The 23399-nt window shown below is 48.0% G+C and overlaps 1 protein-coding gene across 2 annotated transcripts; it reads right to left on the bottom strand.

Moving 5' to 3' along the window:
- Window positions 1-2059: 2059 nt before the first annotated feature.
- IRF9 (interferon regulatory factor 9) lies at window positions 2060-22537 on the bottom strand. 2 transcript variants are annotated; one of them, XM_080979844.1, is made up of 9 exons: window positions 22431-22537; window positions 16618-16807; window positions 13513-13699; window positions 12491-12621; window positions 10380-10482; window positions 8322-8402; window positions 5672-6046; window positions 3746-3858; window positions 2060-2703 (listed from the first exon to the last, which is right to left on the bottom strand). In XM_080979844.1, exons 2-9 carry the CDS (start codon window positions 16804-16806, stop codon window positions 2575-2577), a joined length of 1308 nt encoding a protein of 435 aa, XP_080835970.1. In that variant the 5' UTR covers window position 16807; window positions 22431-22537; the 3' UTR covers window positions 2060-2574. The 2 variants fall into 2 exon arrangements, with proteins under 2 accessions (XP_080835970.1, XP_080835971.1); XM_080979845.1 differs by having other exon boundaries at window positions 16618-16871; window positions 22431-22519.
- Between the last annotated feature and the right edge of the window lie 862 nt (window positions 22538-23399).

Genomic DNA, 23399 nt, shown 5'->3' with positions numbered 1-23399 from the left:
GGGAGAAGCGTGCTTCTCCCCGCCGCCTGCCCCACAAGCTCGGGGGACAGCAGGGAGGTGCAGCGCGCCTTCCCGCTGTCCCACGACCTGGTCTGAAGGCTGGCGGCGGGGAGGAGCGCCACCATCCCACTGTTCCCCGACCTGGTTTGGGCTTCAGGCAGATATCCGCAAGCCGTGGGAGCCCGGTGGGAAGTCGCGCCGGTCTCCCAAGGCTTGCAGAGAGCTGCCTGTTCTGGGGGCTGGGGTCGGGGGAAGCTCGGGCTGGGGGGGAAATAAAATTTTTTTTCTTTATTTCCCCCCCAAAAAACTATGGGTCCTATGGGCCGGTGCGTCCTATGGAGCGAAAAATACGGTACATCACAGAAAGGGCAGTCTACAACAGAAATCTGAGTGCGTTGTTTACCTCCTGTCTGGCAGGTTACCTGCTAATGCTTACTTGATTAGATACCCTGGGGAGCCTGGCTAGTATTTTGTAATGATAACTACTTAGTTCCTGAGCCAGGTCACAGGCTCACACCCTATTCATACACAGACATACCCTTAAGACAGGATTTGTGAAGGAAAAGACAATGGGGAGGCTTTTCCATTTTCCTTGACCTTGCAGAGAAATCATTTGGTCAGTTTGGGAGTCAAAATGGTTTCAGGGCCGTTTTCCTGTGCTGCTTCAGACATGTGGTATATATATTTATGTATGTGTTTGTTTGGTACATTTATGAACATATATATATATATATATATATATATATATATAAGACCTTAATTTTTTTTATTTCAAGAGCAAACTGGTTATTCCCACTGAGCAGCTTTTGCAGCCGTTGATGACTGATGAGCACACACGCATGAATCAGCAAACAAGCAGAGTATCGGTTCAGCGAAACCACAGGGAAAATAATGGTGACTCATCAACCACATGTGAGGCTTAGAAGAGACCAGCGCCAGACTTAACACAGAATCATACTCGTTTTTTAGGGAGCCCTTTACATAGAATCTAACCAAGCTGAATGCAATGTGGTTCCAAGTAAAGGATTATTAGGACTAGGGGGTGTAACTGGCCAATTTGGGAATGGATCTTGGGGTAGGCACCGTATTTTTCGTTCTATAAGACGCACCAGACCATAAAGACGCACCTAGTTTTTGGAGGAGGAAAACAAGAAAAAAATATATTCTGAATCTCAGAAGCCAGAACAACAAGAGGGATCGCTGTACATCAAAAGCAGCGATCCCGCTTGCTGTTCTGGCTTCTGAGATAGCTGTGCAGCCTGCATTCGCTCCATAAGACGCACACACATTTCCCCTTACTTTTTAGGAGGGAAAAAGTGTGTCTTATAGAGCAAAAAATACGGTATTTGCTTTTTGATGTGGCAACTGAATTAACTTCCCATTGTGAAAACTTCACTTTCACTTCCTATTGTGAAAACTTCAAGGTCTCAAAAGAGTAACTACAGCTTTTTGGGCTATCTCTGGAGAAGAGGATGGTCTCTCTCTCTTTTTGTAAAGAACCTTTCCTCGTATTTCCAACAGAGACAGCATATAAAAAATGACAAGAACATAGTAAAAGAGAGGAACAAATTGGGTGGGGGGGGGAGAGAACCATTTCAGAAACAAAATTGACTTCCGCCTGTTCCTGGCATGCACATTTTGAAAATTCAAAGCAGTAAACGCCCAGATCAATATTGAAAAGCAAGAGATAGAAAGAAGAAACCCCAAGGATTCTGTTTGTTTTAAGTGCATTTCCATTATCGTTTTTGAATTTTGGGAAAAGGCTGCAGAGTTCAATTCAGTGAAAGGAAAATGCTTAATTGATGCCTATGAGAGTGTTCCCTGGGATGTGTTACTTGAGAACACAATGAAATCTGTCTAGGTGCCCCCCCCTCTTGTTGCATTCTGGATAAAATGGCTTTTTAAGGTGCCTATAGTGTCCTTATAAGTCAGGATGATCTGAGATTCAGAATTCAAGCAGACAACAAAAAAAAAAAGGAAAAAAACACTACCTCACAAAACGTGAAATCTGTGGGATTCTCTGCCACATGATTCAAAACTCCCACACCAGATTCCAGCATCCATTTCCAATAAAACTTTATTTAAACAAGTATTTTCAGATCCACACAGCAAGCGTGAAAGACAGTCTAAGCGCGCATTTTCCTAGATACTAATAAAGTGCAAGAAGGCATAAGCTCAGTAGGCATGGGAATGAGGGAGGCAAAAAAAAAGGGGGGTTTCCCCACAAGGTTTTGTATTACTTCCCAGCCATTCCTCAGCTGGGAAAAGGAGGAGGAGGAGCTTATCTTTGCTAATTAGGAGAGGAAAAGCCCTCGCTCTCATCTCAGGATATCGCCAGGAAGTAATTCCCACCAGGGTTTCTGCTCTAGTGTTTCACACTTTTTCTACATAATGCCAAATTCACAGGTAGAAGTTGTTCCGACGTGCAGGAATGAGTAAAGTAGGAAGTCCCGCCCGAGAGAATAAGGCAGGAAGTAGGAAGTGCCGCTCCGAGGAACTGTTCAAGACCCCGGATGGGTCTGTACCACAAGCGAGTCAGCAGCCCCCAAAATCAGAGGGACAGGACAGGTGATTTCAGCATTCAGGTGCCCCAGAAGCATCCCATTTCCCAGCGGAGCCATCCGAAACGACCAAGAGGACTTGGGGAGCAGCTGCTTGTACCACGGGAGGAGAGACTGCAGCCGAGGCAAATATCTGCTCCATCTGCGGGCAGAGAAGAAGGGGAAATCAACTGCTGAAATGACTCTAGAAATTTTGAGTGACTGCATAGGCCGTTCACCGTTTTGACCAGCGTCCTTCCCATCACTTGCTTCTAAAAACCCGCCGCCGTTTACCAGCATGTCTTGCGCCACGATCGACTGCGCACTCTGCCCCCCAATGCTTAGAAAACTGGCAGAATAAATAGGTTTACTTCGGCGTCCGGTGCCCCCTCCCCTGCACTCGCAATGTGTTTCCGCCCTTCGCCCTAGCATTGTTTTCCCAAGATGCATTTATTTCTTACATTCTCTGCATGGCATGTCTTGTGTCTCCACCCTTGGCAGGCTTCTTCCCAACCAACCAATTAATTAATTAATTAATTAATTAATACCCCGAACATCTGGCTGGGTTCCCCCAGACACTCTGGGCGACTCACAATTGAGTGTTAAAAACACAGCATTAAATATTAAGAAGAAGAGGAGTTTGGATTTGATATCCCGCCTTTTACTCCCCTTCAGGAGTCTCAAAGCGGCTAACATTCTCCTTTCCCTTCCTCCCCCACAACAAACACTCTGTGGGGTGAGTGGGGCTGAGAGACTTCAGAGAAGTGTGACTGGCCCAAGGTCACCCAGCAGCTGCATGTGGAGGAGCGGAGATGCTAACCTGGTTCACCAGATTACGAGACTACCGCTCTTAACCACTACACCACACTGGCTCTTAAAAACTTTCCTAAACAGGGCTGCCTTCAGATGTCTTTTAAAGATAAGATAGCTGCTTATTTCCTTCACATCTGAAGGGAGGGCATTCCACAGGGCAGGTGCCACCACCGAGAAGGCCCTCTGCCTGGTTCCCTGCAACCTTACTTCTTGCAATGAGGGAACCGCCAGAAGGCCCTCGGCGCTGGACCTCAGTGTCCGGGCTGAACGATGGGGGTGGAGACGCTCCTTCAGGTATACTGGGCCGAGGCCGTTTAGGGCTTTAAAGGTCAGCACCAACACTTTGAACTGAACAATGTGCGTCCGCCTTGCCAACACTTAATGAATCTCACCTGGATGACGATTCTCTTGCTGTCCACGCAGTCTTGCCCCAATTCCTCCCCAACACAGAGAGTGACATGGTGTTCAGGCTTAGGCCCACGGCCCAGGGAGTATTCCTGCAGTGCTGTTGGCGGAAAACGAAAAGAGAGTGGCATGATACAGCGGGAAGCACCAGAACCAAATCGGGCTTTGTCAAATGAATACGGCAATAGACATATTACGGCCAGAGGCTTAGGAAGGTCAGGCGGTACCCGGTGTGGAAAAATTCTTGTCACCCCCCCCCCCCCCACACACATTGATTTCTTTTTTGGCCTGCAATAATAGTTTTGCGTTATTTCTTATTTTCTTACAAAGGAATGTGGATTATGAGGCGACCGTGGACAGATACTTAAATCTACAGGATGGATTGTGTTTTGGCTCCATCGAAATGAAATTTCAGCCTTCACGACATATGAAAACGGCCAAGTAAACAGTTATTCTCGTGGAGGAGGGTCAAGACATTCACTGATATGCATGAAAGTTCAGACATAGCTATATCTATGTCTCAATTATCAGATGTCTTCTAAAAGTCAGGTAGTTGCTTATCTCCTTGACATCTGATGGGAGGGCGTTCCACAGGGCGGGCGCCACCACCGAGAAGGCCCTCTGCCTGGTTTCCTGTAGCCTCACTTCTCGCAGGGAGGGAACCGCCAGAAGGCCCTCGGAGCTGGACCTCAGCGTCCAGGCTGAACAATGGGGATGGAGACGCTCCTTCAGGTACCCCTTGCAGACGACTGCCGGGCCTGGAGACAGGCGGTCAGGTCGTGCATCCATACAGCAGTGACCAGAGGAGGAATGACCCCGGGAGGAGAAGAAACGCCGGGGTGCATCTGCTGTTGCAGCACAACCGGACACCTTCCTCTGCCCCAGCTGCAACAAAACACATCTTGCCCGTATCAGCCTCTACGGCCACAGCAGGTGCCGCGACTCTCCAACGGTGTGACTTCATCCCATAGCTGTCAACCATCCCTTATTTGGCAGGAAACTCCCTTATCCCAGCGCTGTGTCCCGCTGCTGTCCCTTATTGATGATGTCTCTTAAATTTCCCGGGTTTCAAAGGAAGCAGCTCCTCTCCCTCCCTCCCTGCCGGCCAGGGAGGAGGGAGGCTCCAACTGTGTTGCTTGGCTGCGTTGCTCACCAATAAGGAGTCTAAGAACGATCCCTTATTTTCGAGGCTGCTGGTCCCTGATTTTCAAATCTGTAAGTTGACAGCTATGGCTGAACTTCACCCCCAAAGGCGCACTCCTCTGTCATCTCCCGAGACATATGGAGCACCTTCTGCAAGAGCAGAGGTGGGGAAGCCATGTCCCTCCAGGCGCCGTGGGTCTCTAGACCCCATCAGCCCCAGGGAGATGGGGGTCAGGTGTGCTGCAACCATAGCTGTCAACTTACAGATTTGAAAATAAGGGACCAGCAGCCTCAAAAATAAGGGATCAGCAGCCAAAATAAGGGATTTTGCGGGCACAGGTATGTTCAACTTCTGAGCCCCTCCGAGCCAAATGCAGAAAGCCCAGCCAGCAGCCAAAGGAAGCCTCAAGCAGTGGTTCCCACAGCGCAGCAACCCAGCAAAGGGGATGCAGCAAGGGAAACCACCGTCACCTTTCTGCTGGGAAGCGCTGAGCAAAGGCGAGTCCCCAGGCAACGCGGCCGATTTGATAGCACAAGGCATGCAAGCTCCACCCCCCAGTCGTTCTTAGACTCCTTATTGGGTGAGCAACGCAGCCAAGCAACACAGTTGGAGCCTCCCTCCTCCCTGGCCGGCAGGGAGGGAGGGAGAGGAGCTGCTTCCTTTGAAGCCCGGGAAATTTAAGGGACAGCAGCGGGACACGGCGCTGGGATAAGGGACTTTCCCGCCAAATAAGCGACGGTTGACAGCTATGCCTTTGGCTCAGCCTCACCTGACTTAAATGCCTTGGTGCTGAACAACTGAAGGAAGGCGTTGCTGGGCAGCTTCCTGTGGGGCTGGGTGCCCCCCGGACCACGCAAGAAGATGCTGGCTCGTCCCCGGCACTGAACGAAAATCCCCTCCGCGTTGCTGGCCGCCATGACACCCTTCTCCAGGTCCTTCAGCAGCCGGCGGACGTCGGCCTCCTTCTGGGCGTCCTCGAGACTGGAGGCAGGCGGCAGCACGACCCGGAGCATGCTGTTGCTGGACGTTCCCAGAGGGGCTGCGGCCGAAGTGACCAGGAACTCTCCCTCTGGCAGCAATTCTTTCAGGACTTCCTTGCTGCCGTAGGAGACAGACAGGATGACGAAGAAGTTCCCCGGACTGCCTGGGAGACAAGAAGAAGGAAATTGAGAGGGTCAACTACTGCCTCTGAACACGATGCGTAGAAATAATAAGAATTATTAGAGCTGTTATAGGGTTTTTTTTGGTGGGTGTCAGTCTGCCTAATATCCCCGGGGCCTTTCCCGGCCTGTTTCTGTGAGGGTAGAATCTGTAAGAGGATAATAATAATAATAATAATAATAATAATAATAATAATAATATTTATACCCCGCTCATCTGGCTGGCTATCCCAAGCCACTCTGGGCGGCTCCCAATAGAATATTAAAAACACGATAAAGCATCAAATATTAAAAGCTTCCCTAAATAGGGCTGCCTTCAGATGTCTTCTAAAAGTCAGATAGTTATAATTGTTTGTTTCCTTGACACCTGACGGGAGGGCGTTCCACAGGGCGGGTGCCACCACCGAGAAGGCCCTCTGCCTGGTTCCCTGTAACCTTGTTTCTCGCAGGGAGGGAACCGCCAGAAGGCCCTCGGAGCTGGACCTCAGTGTCCAGGCTGGACGATGGGGGTGGAGACGCTCCTTCAGGTATACTGGGCCTTTGAGGCCGTTTAGGGCTTTCAAGGTCAGCACCAACACTTTGAATTGTGCTTGGAAACATACTGGGAGCCAATGTAGGGCTGCCCTTGAGACTGACCCAGAAACTCCAGGGGGTGCAGAATGCTGCGGCGAGACTCCTTACGGGGTCTTCGCTGCGAGATCACATTCACCCGGTGCTATACCAGCTGCACTGGCTCCCGGTGGAGTACAGGATCAGGTTTAAGGTGCTGGTTTTAACCTTTAAAGCCCTATACAGCCTAGGACCCTCGTACCTACGGGACCGCCTCTCCTGGTATGCCCCACAGAGAAACTTACGGTCTTCAAATAAAAACATCTTGAAGGTCCCAGGCCACAGAGAAGTTAGGCTGGCCTCAACTAGAGCCAGGGCTTTTTCGGCCGTGGCTCCAATCTGGTGGAACACTCTGTTACAAGATACTAGGGCCCTGCGGGACTTGACATCTTTCCGCAGGGCCTGCAAGACAGAGCTGTTCCACCAGGCCTTTGGCCAGGGCACAGCCTGACTCCCTCCCTCAGCAATCTTCACGGAGCTCTGGCCCAATGGTTGCCAGTGGCTTGAATTAATTAATTTTATAATGAATGATTTTAGAGTGTTGTTTGTGCTGTACTTTTGTACTGTTTTATTGTTGTTAGCCGCCCTGAGCCCGGCTTCGGCTGGGGAGGGCGGGATATAAATAAAATTTATTATTATTATTATTATTTCAGGACTGGTGTTACGTGGTTTCGCCGGCCGCTCCCAGTCACCAGTCTGGCTGCCGCATTCTGGATTAGTTGCAGTTTCCGGGTCACCTTCAAAGGTAGCTCCACGTAGAGCGCATTGCAGTAGTCCAAGTGGGAGATAACCAGAGCATGCACCACTCTGGCGAGACAGTTTGTGGGCAGATAGGGTCTCATCCTGCGTACCAGATGGAGCTGATAAACAGCTGCCCTGGACACAGAATTGACCTGCGCCTCCATGGACAGCGGTGAGTCCAAAATGACTCCCAGGCTGCACACCTGGTCCTTCAGGGCACAGTTACCCCATTCAGGACTAGGGAAGTCCTTCACCCCCGCCCACCCCCTGTCTCCCAAAAACAGTACTCATCCCACTGAAGGGGACTGCCCACAACATCATTTGCATAGCCCCGCCTCCCATAAAAGCAGGAGGAGTTAACCTGTGACACACTGAAGTAAAATATTATTTATCACTTAGATTCAGAGACCGTCGCAGGCATGGCCAAACTCGGCCCTCCAGATGTTTTGGGACCACAATTTTCATCATCCCTGACCACTGGTCCTGTGAGGTAGGGATGATGGGAGTTGTAGTCCCAAAACATCTGGAGGGCCAAGTTTGGCCATGCCTGGGACTCTATTGCAGCGGTTCTCAACCTGTGGGTCCCCAGATGTTGTTGGACTACAATTCCCATCATCCCTGAGCTCTGGCCTTGCTAGCTAGGCGTGATGGGAGTTGTAGTTCAACAACATCTGGGGACCCACAGCTTGAGAAAGGCTGCTCTATTGTCTCTTAACAGTGACTCCAGGGCTGCTGCAGCAGAATATCATTTTGAAAAACAATGATCAACATTTTTAAAAGCACAGGGAATTGAAGGAGCAGGCTAATATTGCATACAATGTGATTATTACAAGAATGGAGCCCTGTGCCTTCTTACAGACCCTTTCCAAGGCAGCTGCTCAGCTAAGACACCAGCTTCTGTTATCTCACCTCTAACATTCTCTGAAATGGGCACAGCTTCGGCGGCCTCTGGCTTCTGGTGGAAGGCAGCAATCTCATTCACAGCCAGCGCTAGTGTGGAGAAGCAGAAAAGGGAGAGGAAATGAGGAATCAGCCTTTCCACAGAATAAAGGAATCATTTCCTAAGACATTAACACTAAAATGGTCTTCCCCATGCCGAGATGCCCACACCATGGGGACCACACCATGGGGACGGAAGCGTTCAATGGCCCCACTTGACACATTTGTCTGGAATCAATGGCAGTGTCTATTTTATGGTTACCAGATTTTTTTCAATGAATCCGGGAACCCTTTTTTTTTTTTTTTAAGCTGAGTAGCAACAGGGAGTCAGGAGTGGGGATGCTGAGGCAAAAGACCCTGGGCCCAAGCACACATGCATATTGTATAAAGGTGCAAAGCCCTTCTTTCGCACCCTGTGAAGCTCTGAGTTTTTAAAAAAACTGGGCAAAAAGTGGCTGTCCGCCCGTGACACCTGAGCCTCCCCCGATCTCCTGCCCCCTTCCCCCTTTGTTTTGTCTGATGAGGGGAGGCTTGGGAGTTGCAGCCGGCCGGCCATTGCCCAGTTTTTTAACAGGGTGCAAAAGAAGGGCTTTGCACCTTGCCTGGCAGAGAAACTGCATGCCTTGCGCCCCTCCTGGGCAATGCCTGCAACTCCTGAGCCTCCCCTGATCTGTCAAAACAAAGGGAGAAGGAGATCTGTACCGCTGGACGTCCCTTGTTCCCCCTTGGCAGTGGCGGCGACAGCGAGTAGCTCCTGAAGCCAGCCAGAGCCAACTGCGCTACCAGGCTGGCTCCGGGCTGCTGAGGCTGCTGCTGCCACATTTCCCAGGGACAGATTTGCAAATCTGCGGACATTCCGGGGACGGAATTTGTCCGGGGACAGATTTGCAAATCCAGGGACTGTCCCCGGGAACCGTAGTCTATTTGGGGGCTTGCAATAACTACAGATTGCTTGTACCGAAAGGACTGGGGGACAGAATTACTTGAGAAATAGACACATGTTTAAGATTACATAGAAATCGTTTGCTTTTGGCAAATGTGGCATTATTTTGTTTTTTTTACGAACAAAGGAACATGGCTAGCACTTCTTCGCCTGTGGGTTTTTATGAACAAGGAGGAAAAAAAGATTTAAAATTATAATGGTCTTAGTACCTTGACAGCCCACCACAGTTCCTCAGTACTTGATATCACCTATTTTCCCAAGCTTATATATTCCTTCATAACTGCTCTGATTATTCCTTGCTTGTGTGTTTTTGTTTTTTAAAGCATTTTCAAATTTGAGAGAGAAGCAGGCTTTGTTGAAATTGCAACATTTAATAAAAATGTGTGTGGGGGGGGTAATATTTGGAAAAAGTAGAATGTTAACAAGGAAGAGAATGCCTGTAATCAGATGTACACCACAGCCAGTTCCCCGTACGCACCTGGAATTAAGACAGCAGCAATGAGGGCTAGCACCTTAGAAATGAACAAACGGCGCCATAATCCATTGCCTACCTTTCTGGACCTTCTGCAATTAATTTGCAAGAAGACCAGGGAAAGGAGGGGGGAAAGTAGGCCAGTCTGTAAGCCCTATTCCATAATTCCTGTTGCCAGGAGCTAGGAAGGGCAATACCTATTAAACTCAATTCCTCTCCCCCAGGGGACTCTGGGAACTATAGCTCTGTGAGCACCCTGAACAAACTACAGCTCCCAGAATCCTCCGGGGGAAGCTGTTTAAAGTGGTACAAGCACTGCATTAAATGCAGGCTTCTTTGGCGCATCAAACATTTCGGCACACTGTTTTCTTTCCATGGCGCAAGAGGCCGAACGTCTTCTCTCGGTTCGAGCAAACACTTATTTTCCAGGAAGCAGGTCGGAAGAGATCTCCTGTTCTGTGAGGTTTTGTTAAGAACGGATCACTTCCTGGCGGGGGGCGGGGGCGGGAAACAAGGGGTGTGTGCCCCTGTGTGGGTGAACAGGGAGAGAAATGGGGATCTCCTTGCGCCGCGATCAGAGCCACAAAATAGAGGGAAATGCGAATTGCCCCACCTGACTCCATGGACTCACGTTTCATCTCCCCCTTTGGCATGACCAAAGCTGCAAATGCGTTTGGGGCCTGGCTAGCGATGGCTTCGAACGTGGAGCTAGATTCCTGGAGGGGAAGAAGAGATATTAGGGTGTGTTCATACAAAGGCTCCACACACGTCGCACTGTGGTATACAGTAGTGACTTGGTTCTCAAACTTAATCCGTTCCAAAACCAAAGCATTCCAAAACCAAGGCGCGCTTTCCCGTAGAAAGTAATGCAAAGTGGATCAATTCATTCCAGACCTTGGAAAACAGCCCGTAAAACAGCAATTTAACATGAATTTCACTTTCAAATAAGACCATTGATCCATAAAATGAAAGTAATAATCAATGTACAGTGGTACCTCGGGTTAAGTACTTAATTCGTTCCGGAGGTCCGTTCTTAACCTGAAACTGTTCTTAACCTGAAGCACCACTTTAGCTAATGGGGCCTCCCGCTGCCGCTGCACGATTTCTGTTCTCATCCTGAAGCAACGTTCTTAACCTAAGGTACTATTTCTGAGTTAGAGGAGTCTGTAACCTGAAGCGTCTGTAACCTGAAGCGTATGTAACCCGAGGTACCACTGTACTGCAGTCACACAATCCGTCAGCCAGTATCTGAACTGGGTTCCACACAGTCACAAAAAGAGAACCAAAAGAGCCGCAAATACAAAAAGGCAAAAGAAATAGCAAAAACAGACAGACCTCAGTGTAACACTCAAATCGGAGCATGTTCGGCTTCCGAAAAAGTTCGCAAACTGGAACACTTACTTCCGAGTTTGCAGTGCTTGGGTTCCATGTTGTTTGAGAACCAAGGTACCACTGTACTGTTCCCCGTCCTTTTAAATACAGACCCAAGCATCCCACTAATACCACAATTTGCTTCAAGCAGGGGGATGTAGAACACCGGGGGTCTATACAGTGGTACCTCGGGTTACATACGCTTCAGGTTACAGACTCCACTAACCCAGAAATAGTGCTTCAGGTTAAGAACTTTGCTTCAGGATGAGAACAGAAATCGTGCCCCAGCGGTGCGGCGGCAGCAGGAGGCCCCATTAGCTAAAGTGGTGCTTCAGATTAAGAACAGTTTCAGGTTAAGTACGGACCTCCGGAACGAATTAAGTACTTAACCTGAGGTACCACTGTAATCTAGCCGCATATATATATATATATATATATATATATATATATGTATCTCCTCCGTCTATCCCTATATCGACACAGCAGTTTCCAGCTCCTCTCTTCAGAAATATTGCCGATACATATTATAAAGGCCTGCTTCCTATGTTCCCAGTCACGTCTAATCTTTCCATATCTCCTGGGATATCTCCGTCAGCAGAGCACAGGGCTTTTTTGATCTCAGGGTCATGGGTTTGAGCCCCACGTCGTGCAAATGATTCCTGCGTGGCTGGGGTTGGGCTGGATGACCCTCGTAGGTCCCCATCCCACTCTATAATTCTATGATCTTGCGCTCAAAGTGCTGGCCGGGGCTTATGGGAATTGCAAGTTGGCAAAGGCTCACCTAAGAGAATAGGGGAATTAAAGGGTGTGTGTGAAGACTGCGAATGGGGGAGAGTGGGATAGCAGCCAGGAAGTTAAAAATAAAAGTAATGAGATTTTGCTTCAGTGGAAATGGCGGAGGGGGGAAATTGATCAGAGGAGACCCTGCTGGAAGTCTGAGGGGTACAAATCTCTGGGAGGCAATTTTTTTGGGGGGGGGGGGTTGTGGCACTAATCCCCCATCGAAACCCTCCAGAAACAGATTTGGGAGGTTTTAAACTTCGAATGGAAATTCCTTCATTTGCCTAGCCTTACTTTGATATTCTCATTGACTGCATTATTCTAAATGACAGAATTTCTGCAATGTGGTTTTTTAAAAAATTGATTTTGATATGCAATATTTTATTGTGTTTGTGCCGTTTTGTTCCCTTCCGCTTGTAACCACTGCAAACCACTTTTGGGGGGGGAAGGTCTGCAGTTTGGAGCACAGAGCCTCTACTCTGCATGTGGCATGTTCCGCGTTCGAATCCTGGCGGCATCTCCAGATGCCAGTGTTCCTATTGCATCTCATCCTTTCGCTCCTCTGGCACTCACCATCTTCAAGCTGCAGACGGCGGCTGGAGGCTGAGGGAGGCTGCTATCAGGATCGCCATTCTCCTTCTCTGAGGACCCGTTGGAAGATTCCGGCCTGGGGGCTTTTGGCTTTCTTGGTTTGGGCTGGGTCCCTTGAAATCGATTTAAATCACTAGTCAGTAAGAGTTGACTTAAGTCTTTTTCTTTTTACAGAAAGACTCATTCTTGCCGTTATCATCTTAATATTTACAACCAGATGAATGTTTCCTTTTTGGAATACAGTGGTGCCTCGCAAGACGAAATTAATTCGTTCCGCGAGCTTTTTCGTCTTGCGGTTTTTCCCGTCTTGCGAAGCACGGTGTCGGAAAAGTTTTGGAAAAGCTTCAAAAATCACCAAAGTCTTCAAAAACCTCAAAAAAGGCTACCACACCGCGTGCTATGAGTTGCTCCTCGAAGTCAAGTCGCAACTGTATTAACGGTTTTAAGAAAAAGGAAACAAACTTGCAAGACGTTTCCGTCTTGCGAAGCAAGCCCAAAGGGAAAATCGTCTTGCGAAGCAACTCAAAAAACCAAAAACCCTTTCGTCTAGCGAGTTTTCCGTCTTGCGAGGCATTCGTCTTGCGAGGTACCACTGTAATAAATTTTCAGAGTAGTTTTTACAGTTACATCCAAAATCACTGATCTGGTTATACTATTGGAAACACACAGACAGATAATTCTGAAATTATTGTGAGGTTTAATAAGTTAATCCACCCCGCTGGGAACTGTAGTTCAATAAAGGTGCTGAGAATTAGGGGACCCCCATTCCCCACAGAGCGCTAAAACTCCCATCGTTCCCTGGGAAGAGGGTTCAGTTGTTAAACCTCTCCGGTGGGGAAGAGGGACCCCCACTTTAGACGGCGTATGAATCTCCTTCCTCTGAGAAAAGGTGGGCTTATATGGGGCGCCCCCTCACATTACCCCACAGGGAAACGCAGTTTTTGGGGGCGCAGGATGTATAGAAACTTCAAGGACGTGGGGGGAATGGAGGCCAATGTCCTTACCAAGGCCCTGCTCGGGCAGCGGCACCAGGCGGTACACCTTGTAGGGCTCAGCGGTCCCCAGCTTGGAGCGTTCCGGCACCTCCTCGAACTCGGGACTTTTGGAGAAAGCGCAGCGGATGCGCGTCTTCCACGTGGCAGGGTCGAGGGGCTCGCCCGGCCTGTACTTTCCTTTAAAGACAGCCCAGGCCTGGGAAAGAGAGAGAGACGCAGGGTCAAGCCTCCTTGCAACTGCATCTCTTTTTTTAAATTTTTAAATAATTTTTTTTTAATGATATTTATTAAAGTTTCAAAAAGAATACAAAAAATACAGAATACAGAAAGAAAAAGAATAAAGTTTTTTTAAAAATATAACCAAAGAAGTAAAAAAAAACAACAAAACAAAACATACCAAATAAAACAATTAAAAGGACATTAAATTTCCATAACCTATCTTCCTTATACTTATTTCCCCGGACCTCCTCATACCTCCCTTTTTTGTATTCCAGTTCAATTTGTTGATTCAGCAAATCCTTACCATTGAAATTACCCAGTTGCAAACCTTTTTTCATATCTCTTAAAGCATTACAGCTAAAAAAACCCTTTGTTTCTATCCAACATCCTTCTAAGATTCCTTAATTTTACAATATTTCTGTAAATAGTCTTTAAATTTCTTCCAATCTTCTTTCACCGTCTCTTCTCTCTGGTCTCGGATTCTGCCAGTCATTTCCGCCAGTTTAAATTTTTAAATAATTTTTATTAAGTACAAATTAGAAAACATACATATTTACAACAAAAGAAAATACAAAGGAAAAAGAAAATACATATAACCAAGAAGAAAAAATTAGAGAATACTTTGCCTCTTTTCATATTTACAGTTATTTATACCTCTATAAAATGCTATTCACAATAAAGGAGTGAAATGAAAGATATCAGAAAAAAGAACAAAGAAAAAATAAAGAAGTAAAAGAAAAGGATCACAGGTGAAAATTTTTAAAAGTAGATAAGTATTCACTATACATAGCCGTTTCCCATCTATATTTATGTTCAATTGTATAATTTCATCCTGTTCTTATCTACCTTAAAAAGTGTTGTTGTTTTTTAAAAGACTTCCACCGTTTACCTCAAGCGTTTTTAATAATCCGTTCGTCAAATCCTCTGTTCTTCATATTTTCCCTTTGGATTTCCTTAATGTCTCACTTTGTATTTTTTTATACTGCGTACAAGATTATTCTAAACACAACCAGATTTTTATAGTCGAGCCCTGGTTTTGTAAATAATCATTTAAGAACTCCCATTGCTTCATAACCATAGTTTTGGATTTTCTCCTTATTATATCTGTCAGTTTTGCTAGTTCCAGGTACTCGCAAAGTTTCCCCAACCATTCTCTTTTTGTTGGGATGCTGTCTTCTTTCTAATAGCTAGCAATCAAAATTCTTGCCGCTGTTGTCGCGTATAGAAATAAGTTACGTTTTATCTTTTGGGATATCTTTATCTAAAATTCCTAGCAGATATGCCTCTGCCTTTTTTTGTGTGTGATGTCCTTATCAATTTTTTTATTTCGTCGTGGATCATGTCCCAAAAGGTTTTAATCTTTGGGCAAGTCCACCACATGTGTTATAACGTACCTTTTGTTCTGTTACATTTACAACTGCATCTCAACCACAACGCTCCTCTGCAACCCACACTTCTCCCTGAGAGGCTTATTTTCTACCTGCGGGGATTCCCACCCAACTCCCGTCGTGACGGGAGCACGCCCCATCACAGTCCAAAACAGATATACCACAGATATGCATGCCATCCAAATACATTGTTAAAACCTTCTAGGTCCAAAATGTCAGTGTTTTCAAGAAGCAGCCATTCTTTCAACCAGCAAAAAGCTGCTGATTCATAATAAAGTTTGAGGTCTGGCAGGGCAAATCCACCTCTTTCCTTTGCATCCGTTAGTATTTTAAATTTTATTCTGGGCTTCTTGCCCTGCCAGACAAATCTAGAAATATCTCTCTGCCACTTCTTGAAACAGTCCATCTTGTCCACAATTTGCAGTGTCTGAAACAACGTGGTTTTGGACGGAGAGCTCCAAAAGTGTTCATCGTCTCAATGCTATCAATGAGCCGTCTAGCCCACGCCATGCCCAGGTAGGGTGGCGGGCTCTCCAAATTTGCCCAAAATTTGGAGCCACACAATTCACAGACGGCTTTGTGCCATGTTTTAAGGCACAAACCTTCACATTTTGACAACAATTTGTACCATTTCATTATCTGTATTTCAACAGATTTGTTTTGCATCTCGTTTCAATTCTATTAGAGATCAGTTACTTTTCGACAATTAGCTTTCATATGATTTTTAGCTGCTTGCATTTCATCTGCGTTGTTTTAATTTGCGTAAGCTACCTTGAGTCTATGGGGGGGGGGCGGAATATAAATCAATATATTTATCGTTAAGAATAATTCCCTTGGTGCCTGGTTTGGACCTTGCACTTAGCGCAGAACGCTGCAGCAAAATTGCTGACAGGTCTGAGACTCAACCAGAACCACACACACTGCTCCAGCCCTGCTCTCGATTTGTACAACGTCTTTATGAAAGCATTTTATTTTATTTTCAATTCCTGAGGATCCCTAGCATGGAATCGGCGCTCCTTCACGGCTGCCGCACGCTGGGACAATACCTTCGTCCAACTATCTCCTACGACCCCCAAGTCTCGTTCCTGGTCAGCCCCTTTCCAGATCAGACCCCAAACGTACTATAACCGAGAGGCAGCAGTGTGGAGCAGTGGTTAGGAACACCAGAGGGTTCAAACCCTCGCCCGGCCGCAAATCTCGCCGGGGGACCCCTACGCTACCCACTGCCCCTCCCTGCCTTACCTTACCTCACAGGACTGCGAGGAGCGGCCAAATCGTGCTTTCCACACAGGACACGAAATCAATAAATAGATCGACAAATGAACCAGGAAGAAGGGGAGGCAGAATGCCACAAATGCTTCTGAATGATCTTCACACTGCCGGCAAATCTCTGCCTTCCCCACTAATGCCGCCCCGTTCCCGTGGGTGCCAGAATCACAGAGCTGCAGGACTGGGAGGGACCCTCAAAGGTCATCCAGCTGAACCCACCGAAACGCAGGTACAATACCTTGAAAAAGCCGGCGTCCTCCTCGTGCCGGAATTCCTGCTTCCCCGCGTGTTTCCACGGGATACGGAACATGGTCTTGTGGGGAGGGTCGTCCCAGACCACCCCTGGGAACTGACCGCTTTCCACCTGCTCCACGGTCCACTGGCGCAGCTTGCGCGTCCTTCGAACCCCGCGCCGAGACGTCGCCATCCTTGACGGGGGGGGGGGGAGAGACGGAATACAGAGATAAGCCACAGGTGGGGAGGAGGGATCGTCTGGAAGGTGTGAGGAGAGAGTCTAATTATGATACTTCGTTTGGAAAAAAATAAAGGTTTGGGGCAGGGGGCAGCAAACTTTTTCAGCAGGGGGCCGGTCCACTGTCCCTCAGACCTTGTGGGGGGCCGGACTATATTTTGAAGGAAAAAAATGAACAAATTCCTATGCCCCACAAATAACCCAGAGATGCATTTTAAATAAAAGCACACATTCCACTCATGTAAAAACACGCTGATTCCCGAACCGTCCGCGGGCCGGATTTAGAAGGCGAATGGACCGGATCCGGCCCCTGGGCCTTAGTTTGCCTACCCATGGGTTGGGACGGGCTTCCTCAACCTTGGCCCTCCAGATGTTTTTGGCCTACAACTCCCATGATCCCTAGCTAGCAGGACCAGTGGTCAGGGATGATGGGAATTGTAGTCTCAAAACATCTGGAGGGCCGAGGCTGAGGAAGCCTGGGTTGGGGGATCTTTTGGAATCCTTATTGGGTCCCACCACTGCGTACCTGGCTTTGGCTAGTGGGTGGGGCAGTCGCCTGCCAACTGCCTGATATCGCAAGTCCTACCCACCTACTTTAACCTGCCGCTCTTAATGGCACCATTTTGAAATTCGGAAAATGGCCTTTATGGAAGAAGGTACCTTGTCCCAGCAAGATGAGCAGGCCTAAAGTATCAGGAGTATCAGGAAGAGTGGAATAAATTTAATGATTATTTAGTTGAATTAACTGAAAATCGCTTGCAGATACTTAATTGGCTTAGGATTTTATTTATGTTAAGTGATGAATTAATATGTTTAATTCCATAAGGTGAAGATTTAAGGATGTTAATGTTTAAGTTAAATTTCATAAAAATTGGGATTTGGAAAACCGTTAAAAGGACATGCAATGAAATTCAACCAAGGGGAAGCGAGGAAGTCATTTAACAAAGTTAATAAGTGTAATTTTCAATAAGGCTATGATTTATGTTTGTTTGTCTTGTGTGTTTGTTTGTTTATAATATTGTGAAAACCAATAAAATTTTTGGAAAAAAATTAAATAAAGCCGGCTCTTGCCAAAAGTAATTTGGGGGGATGCAGGCTGTGTACACGCCATAAGGATCCCACACCCAAAAAAGAGAATCATGGGAACTGTAGTTTGCTGAGGGCGCCGGGAATTGCGAAGAGCTGCGAAGAGCTCTGGGAACGGAGCGCAAGAATCGAGGCTCATACAAAACAATTGGCACTTGGTCGTGGCTGACAAACCCACGCAACACTGTAATGCAATATGTGGCAAAACCCACAAAGACACTTTCGAGGCCTATTGTTTCGTATTTACTTCGTGCATTAACTCTGTAAGAGCCACGGCCCCCTGCAGCCGACGACTCTTTCCGGTTGCGTGGCTACACTTGTAATACCGAAACCGCTTTTGTGCCCATTGACTGACACCCTTGGTTTTTGCTCGTACTGTTTTGTGTCATTTTGAATGGGGTGGGTGGGACAAAAACCAGCGGGTGCAAACTTCTGCTACAAGGAAGTCTGATCGTTCAAAATAAAATTTAAAAAGGCTTCTGTGAGCTTTTGAAGAGGAGATGCCTGTTGGGGGGAAAAGGGCATCTGTAAAAGCAGAAGAGAGAAAGGAAAAAATGGCGAAGGGTCAGTTCCATAGCTGAAGATCTGGGCAGCGAAGGAACATCTCAGACGTGGCCTTTGACCCTCGGTTCTCAGCCTGTGGGTTGGAATACAACTCCCATCATCCCTGAGCTCTGGCCTTGCTCGCTAGAGGGGATGGGAGTTGTAGATGGGAGTTGTAGTCCAGCCACATTTTGTTAGACTACAACTCCCATCATCCCTGAGCTCTGGCCTTGCTCGCTAGAGGTGATGGGAGTTGTAGTTCAACAACATCTGGGACCCCCAGGTTAAGAAAGGCTGCTCTGGATTTTGCTGTACTACAACTCCCATGATCCTTGCGCCATTGGCCACGCTCGCTGGGGCTGATGGGGCCTTGCCGCGGGTTGGGCTAGAACCCAAGGGCCTCACTCTGAACAAAACTGCTTTCCTGCAGTCCTCCATAAGTTGGAAAACATCTCAGAAACACTTAAGAGGCACACACACTCCAAAACAGCTTCCCTTACACTGCCCAGACTATTTGCAATTATCGTCTTATCATGTGTGGCTTTCTGGAAAAGAAAGCGTGTCCGTCGGGTGGGAAACAAACCTTTTCGTTATTACATTAACAACGTCAAATTGCAGAATGAAATATTGCAGCAAGGCGGGACGATAGCAGAAAGGGGAAAGTAAATGGATCCTGGCAACCGCCTTAATAATAATTCTGGCACACTCGCCCAGTTTGCTACCGCCCTAAGGGAGGCTGACTGGTTGCTGTCGATAGCTGGCCTCCTAGGAGGCTGGGAAATTGACGAAACTCACCGCCAACGCCCCAAGCTAAAGGATGATGTGATCCGGGCGGCTGGGAGGGTGAATTGCGACGGCGGCTTGAGGCAGACTGAGAGTGGGGCTTTGTAAACATCGAAATTTAGGAAGCTGCCCTATACTGGGTCAGATCGGTTGTCTACCTGGCTCAGAATTTCTGCCTACACCCTACACTGACTGGCAGAAACGTCTCTACAGGACTTCAGGCAGGGCGTTTCTCGAACCCAGGACCTTCTTCTGCATGCAAGGCAGGTGCTACCACAGTGGTACCCTCAGGTTACATACGCTTCAGGTTACATACGCTTCAGGTTACAGACTCCGCTAACCCAGAAATAGTGCTTCAGGTTAAGAACTTTGCTTCAGGATGAGAACAGAAATCGTGCTCCGGCGGCACAGCAACAGCAGGAAGCCCCATTAGCTAAAGTGGTGCTTCAGGTTAAGAACAGTTTCAGGTTAAGAACGTACTTCCAGAACGAATTAAGTACTTAACCTGAGGTACCACTGTACCTCTGAACTGCAACCTTTTCGCTTTGTCCCTGGATGCCAAAAGGATGAGCATCTGGGAGCGTTTCAGCTGTGTGCTTCCCATCTAGGCTCAACCTGTCCATTTGTAAATAGGCATAACAACATTGTGTTTTCCTAGTGTCAGAGAGAGGTATAAATAGTGCTACTGTCACTCACAGCAACAGCCCAGGCCTAATCCCTATGCATATTTTGGGAGCTCGTGTTTCTGCCTAAATCTACAACCCTGCGCTCCTCAAACTGCAGTCCCCTAGATGCTTTTGGATCTTTCGCCTCCCTAAAATTAGAGATTCCCTAGGCAATCGAAGCAGCTCCCCGATTCGTCTTCAAAGGGGCTTGCTTCAGAGTAGACCAGCGTAGGTAAAGGTAAAGGGGCCCCTGACCATTAGGTCCAGTCGTGGCCGACTCTGGGGTTGCGGTGCTCATCTTGCTTTACTGGCCGAGGGAGCCGGCGTACAGCTTCTGGGTCATGTGGCCAGCATGACTAAGCCGCTTCTGGCAAACCAGAGCAGCGCACGGAAACACCGTTTACCTTGCCGCCGGAGCGGTACCTATTTATCTACTTGCACTTCAACGTGCTTTCGAACTGCTAGGTTGGCAGGATCAGGGACTGAGCAACAGGAGCTCACCCTGTCGCGTGTATTTGAACTGCCGACCTTCTGATCGGCAAGTCCTAGGCTCTGTGGTTTAACCCACAGCACCACCCACGTCCCTAGACCAGCGTCGGACCAGTCTGCAAATCTACAAAAGTTTGCTCAGATAATATGGACAACACCAGATCCTTTGGGATCTGTGATTACACCACCACCACCCCGTCCCCCAGGTGTACACGAACGCACACACCATTTAATAATAATCTCGCACCACTTTAGGCCTGTTTAATGGTGCGGTTTTTTAAATTTGTTTTCTGTAGCCGGGGAGAACGAGAGACATAGGAATGAAACCCCCAGAGGGGTTGGCGCATTAAAAAGGAAATAGAGAAGGAAGGAGTTAGCATGAGAGAGATGCAAACAGGAAACTAAGGCAGGGTGGTGCAATGGTTCGAGCGTCGGACTAAGGCCTGGGAGACCAAAGTTCAAATCCTCCCTCAGACATGGAGGTCAGTGGAGTCAGTCGCCACCTCTCAGCCTAAACTACCTTGCAGGGGCGTTGTAAGAGCAAAAGGGAGAAGGGAGAGGAGGACCACGTGAACCACCTTCAGCTTCTAGCAGGAGAGGTGGGGTGCAAATGTGGAAAAGAAAAGGGAAACCGTCTTAAAGCGAGGACATCAAAGAATCTTCCAACATGCATCACCTTCTTGCGCAACGGTCTGAAGTCGTGCATCATTACAGATTTCTTCTAAACGGCCATTTTGTGCGGGTAGCCATCTGAACATCTGGATGGCATAAATTGAATTTTATTGTTGCGAGGGGTTTTGGGGGGGGGGGTTAGCCTGAGTCCCTCCTAATTCCTGGATCAGGCAAGGATTCAATGGCTGGAAAAGCCGGGGGGGGGGCAGGGGGAAGTTTCTTGGTAAGGGCCTGCTAAGTATGGCGCCTTAAGGGAACAAAGGAAGTGGCTCTGTGCGAATGGATTGGTCCCCCTCTCTCAACTGTCTGTTACTTAGAAAGGTAAAAGCCAGAGCTGTGCCAGAAGGCAGCTGGCCAGCTGAGAGTGAGTGAGCCATCAATGCCTGATCTCTGCTGGGATCCAAGGCTGTGGAAGCAAGATCCTCTGGGATCTGCCAGGGCTGTGAACCCCTCCATCGTAGGCTCAGGTTGTATATATATATGTGTACCTGGAACCCCCGGACTCTTGCACCGCGTAGAGATTGGGGTGGCGTGCAACATGTTTAAATTAAGATAGATGGATCGCTGGCTATTTATTGCCTTTTCACAGAACCATGGAAGGGAACCCAGGGGGTCATCTAGTCCAACCCCCGGCAGTGCAGGAATATTTTGCCCAAAGTAGGATTCGAACTCTGCATCCTGAGATTAAGAGACTGGGCTGACAGCAGAGGGTGTCCTTCTCTATTATCCCTTCATTTCCCCCCCCCCCCTCTTTTTCCTTGTTCTTCCTTGGTTAGTTTTGTTAATAAAAACAATAGTTTTGAAAACAAAGAGATTCTTGCAACACCATAAGGACTGAGCAAACCCGAGCGCCTTCCCTTGCCCAGAAAGCTTCGCTGAACACAATTAACAGCGGCGCGCAGGATTGCTCAGTACTGCAAAGGCAATCCAGACCTCGCCTCCCACGGAATTTAAAAGTTGGCGATGGCTCCCGTTAAGCCCCGTCGATTGCAATGGGCCTCCTTGAAAGTAAGACAAATAATCAAATCAAATCAAATCGGCTCCAACGCCCGGATTACGGCACGATCAGTAGCAATAATAGCAAGAATCATGGTTATTATATAAAGCACTTTTAGGTGCTGCAAAGACTCTTATCTGCAGCAGCGGAGTAGCGAGGAAGGCTGCGATCCTCCGCCAGCACCTTTGCACGGGAGTAAAGCCCCGCTGGACTCAACGGGGGCTTACTTCCGAGTAAACGCGCTCGGGGAGGCGGCAGGAGAAAATTAAGGCAGGAAAGCTGAATGATAAAGGAGAGGGAAATATTATTTTTTATATATATAAGGTGATATATATATGTCCCACCTCTGATCTCCAAGTCTCCCTCCTGCCGCGAAGTCCTCTTCGCAAAACACACCGAGTAGCGCTTTTCCCTTCCAGCTGAGCTGGGCTTCGCCACGCCCCCTCTGGGCTTCGCCACGCCCCTTTTCCTTCTGCCCCGCCCTCCCTCGCCCATTTCTCCCGGCTCCGCTTCTTTTCCCGTAAATCACGTGGCTGTCGCCGCCGCCTCTCCGGCCTCTAGGGGGCAGCAGAGAGGAGGGCGCGCCGGTTTCAGGCTCCGCCGCCGCCAAAATAAACAGGGGAAAAGCAGTTACAGATAGGTAGCCGTGTTGGTCTGCCATAGTCAAAATAAAAAAATCCTTCCAGTAGCACCTTTAAGACCAACTAAGTTAGTTCTTGGTATGAGCTTTCGTGTGCAAGCACACTTCTTCAGATACACTGAAACAGAAGTTGCCAGATCCTTCTATATATTGAGAAGGTGGGGAGGGGTATTACTTAGAAGGGTGGTGGGAATGGGAGATTGGCAGATAGCTGAGATGAGCCTGCTGACGACTCTTAACGACTGTAATAGGTCTTACAGGAAAAGGCAAGGGGTGAGAAGGTGAGAAATGAAGGTGAGAAGGGGAAAAGCAGATATAGTTTCATGATCTCTGGGAGAGATCTCTATTTATCGAGAGACGGAGAGATCCACGAGAGAGGGAACATGCACTCCCCAAATTTTAAAAGCACCCTTACAGCAAATGCCTCCCCCTGTTCCAGAAAAGTGAATAAATTGTGCGGGAACTATAGTTCACCCCACCCAGTTAGGATCCTCAGCACTTCTGACAAACTACAGCTCCCAGGATTATTGGGGGCGGGGGGGGGGAGAGATCTGTTTTAAATGCATGGCGGTGGATAACAACAACAACAATTTATTATTTATACCCCGCCCATCTGGCTGAGTTTCCCCAGCCACTCTGGGCGGGTCCCAGTCAAGTCTTGAAAACAGTACAG

This window comes from Podarcis pityusensis (assembly GCF_964106645.2).
Source record: "Podarcis pityusensis genome assembly, chromosome: 13".
NCBI lineage: Eukaryota > Metazoa > Chordata > Lepidosauria > Squamata > Lacertidae > Podarcis > Podarcis pityusensis.
Note: the sequence above shows the minus strand (reverse complement) of the source record. Positions and strands in the feature narration are given on the sequence as shown.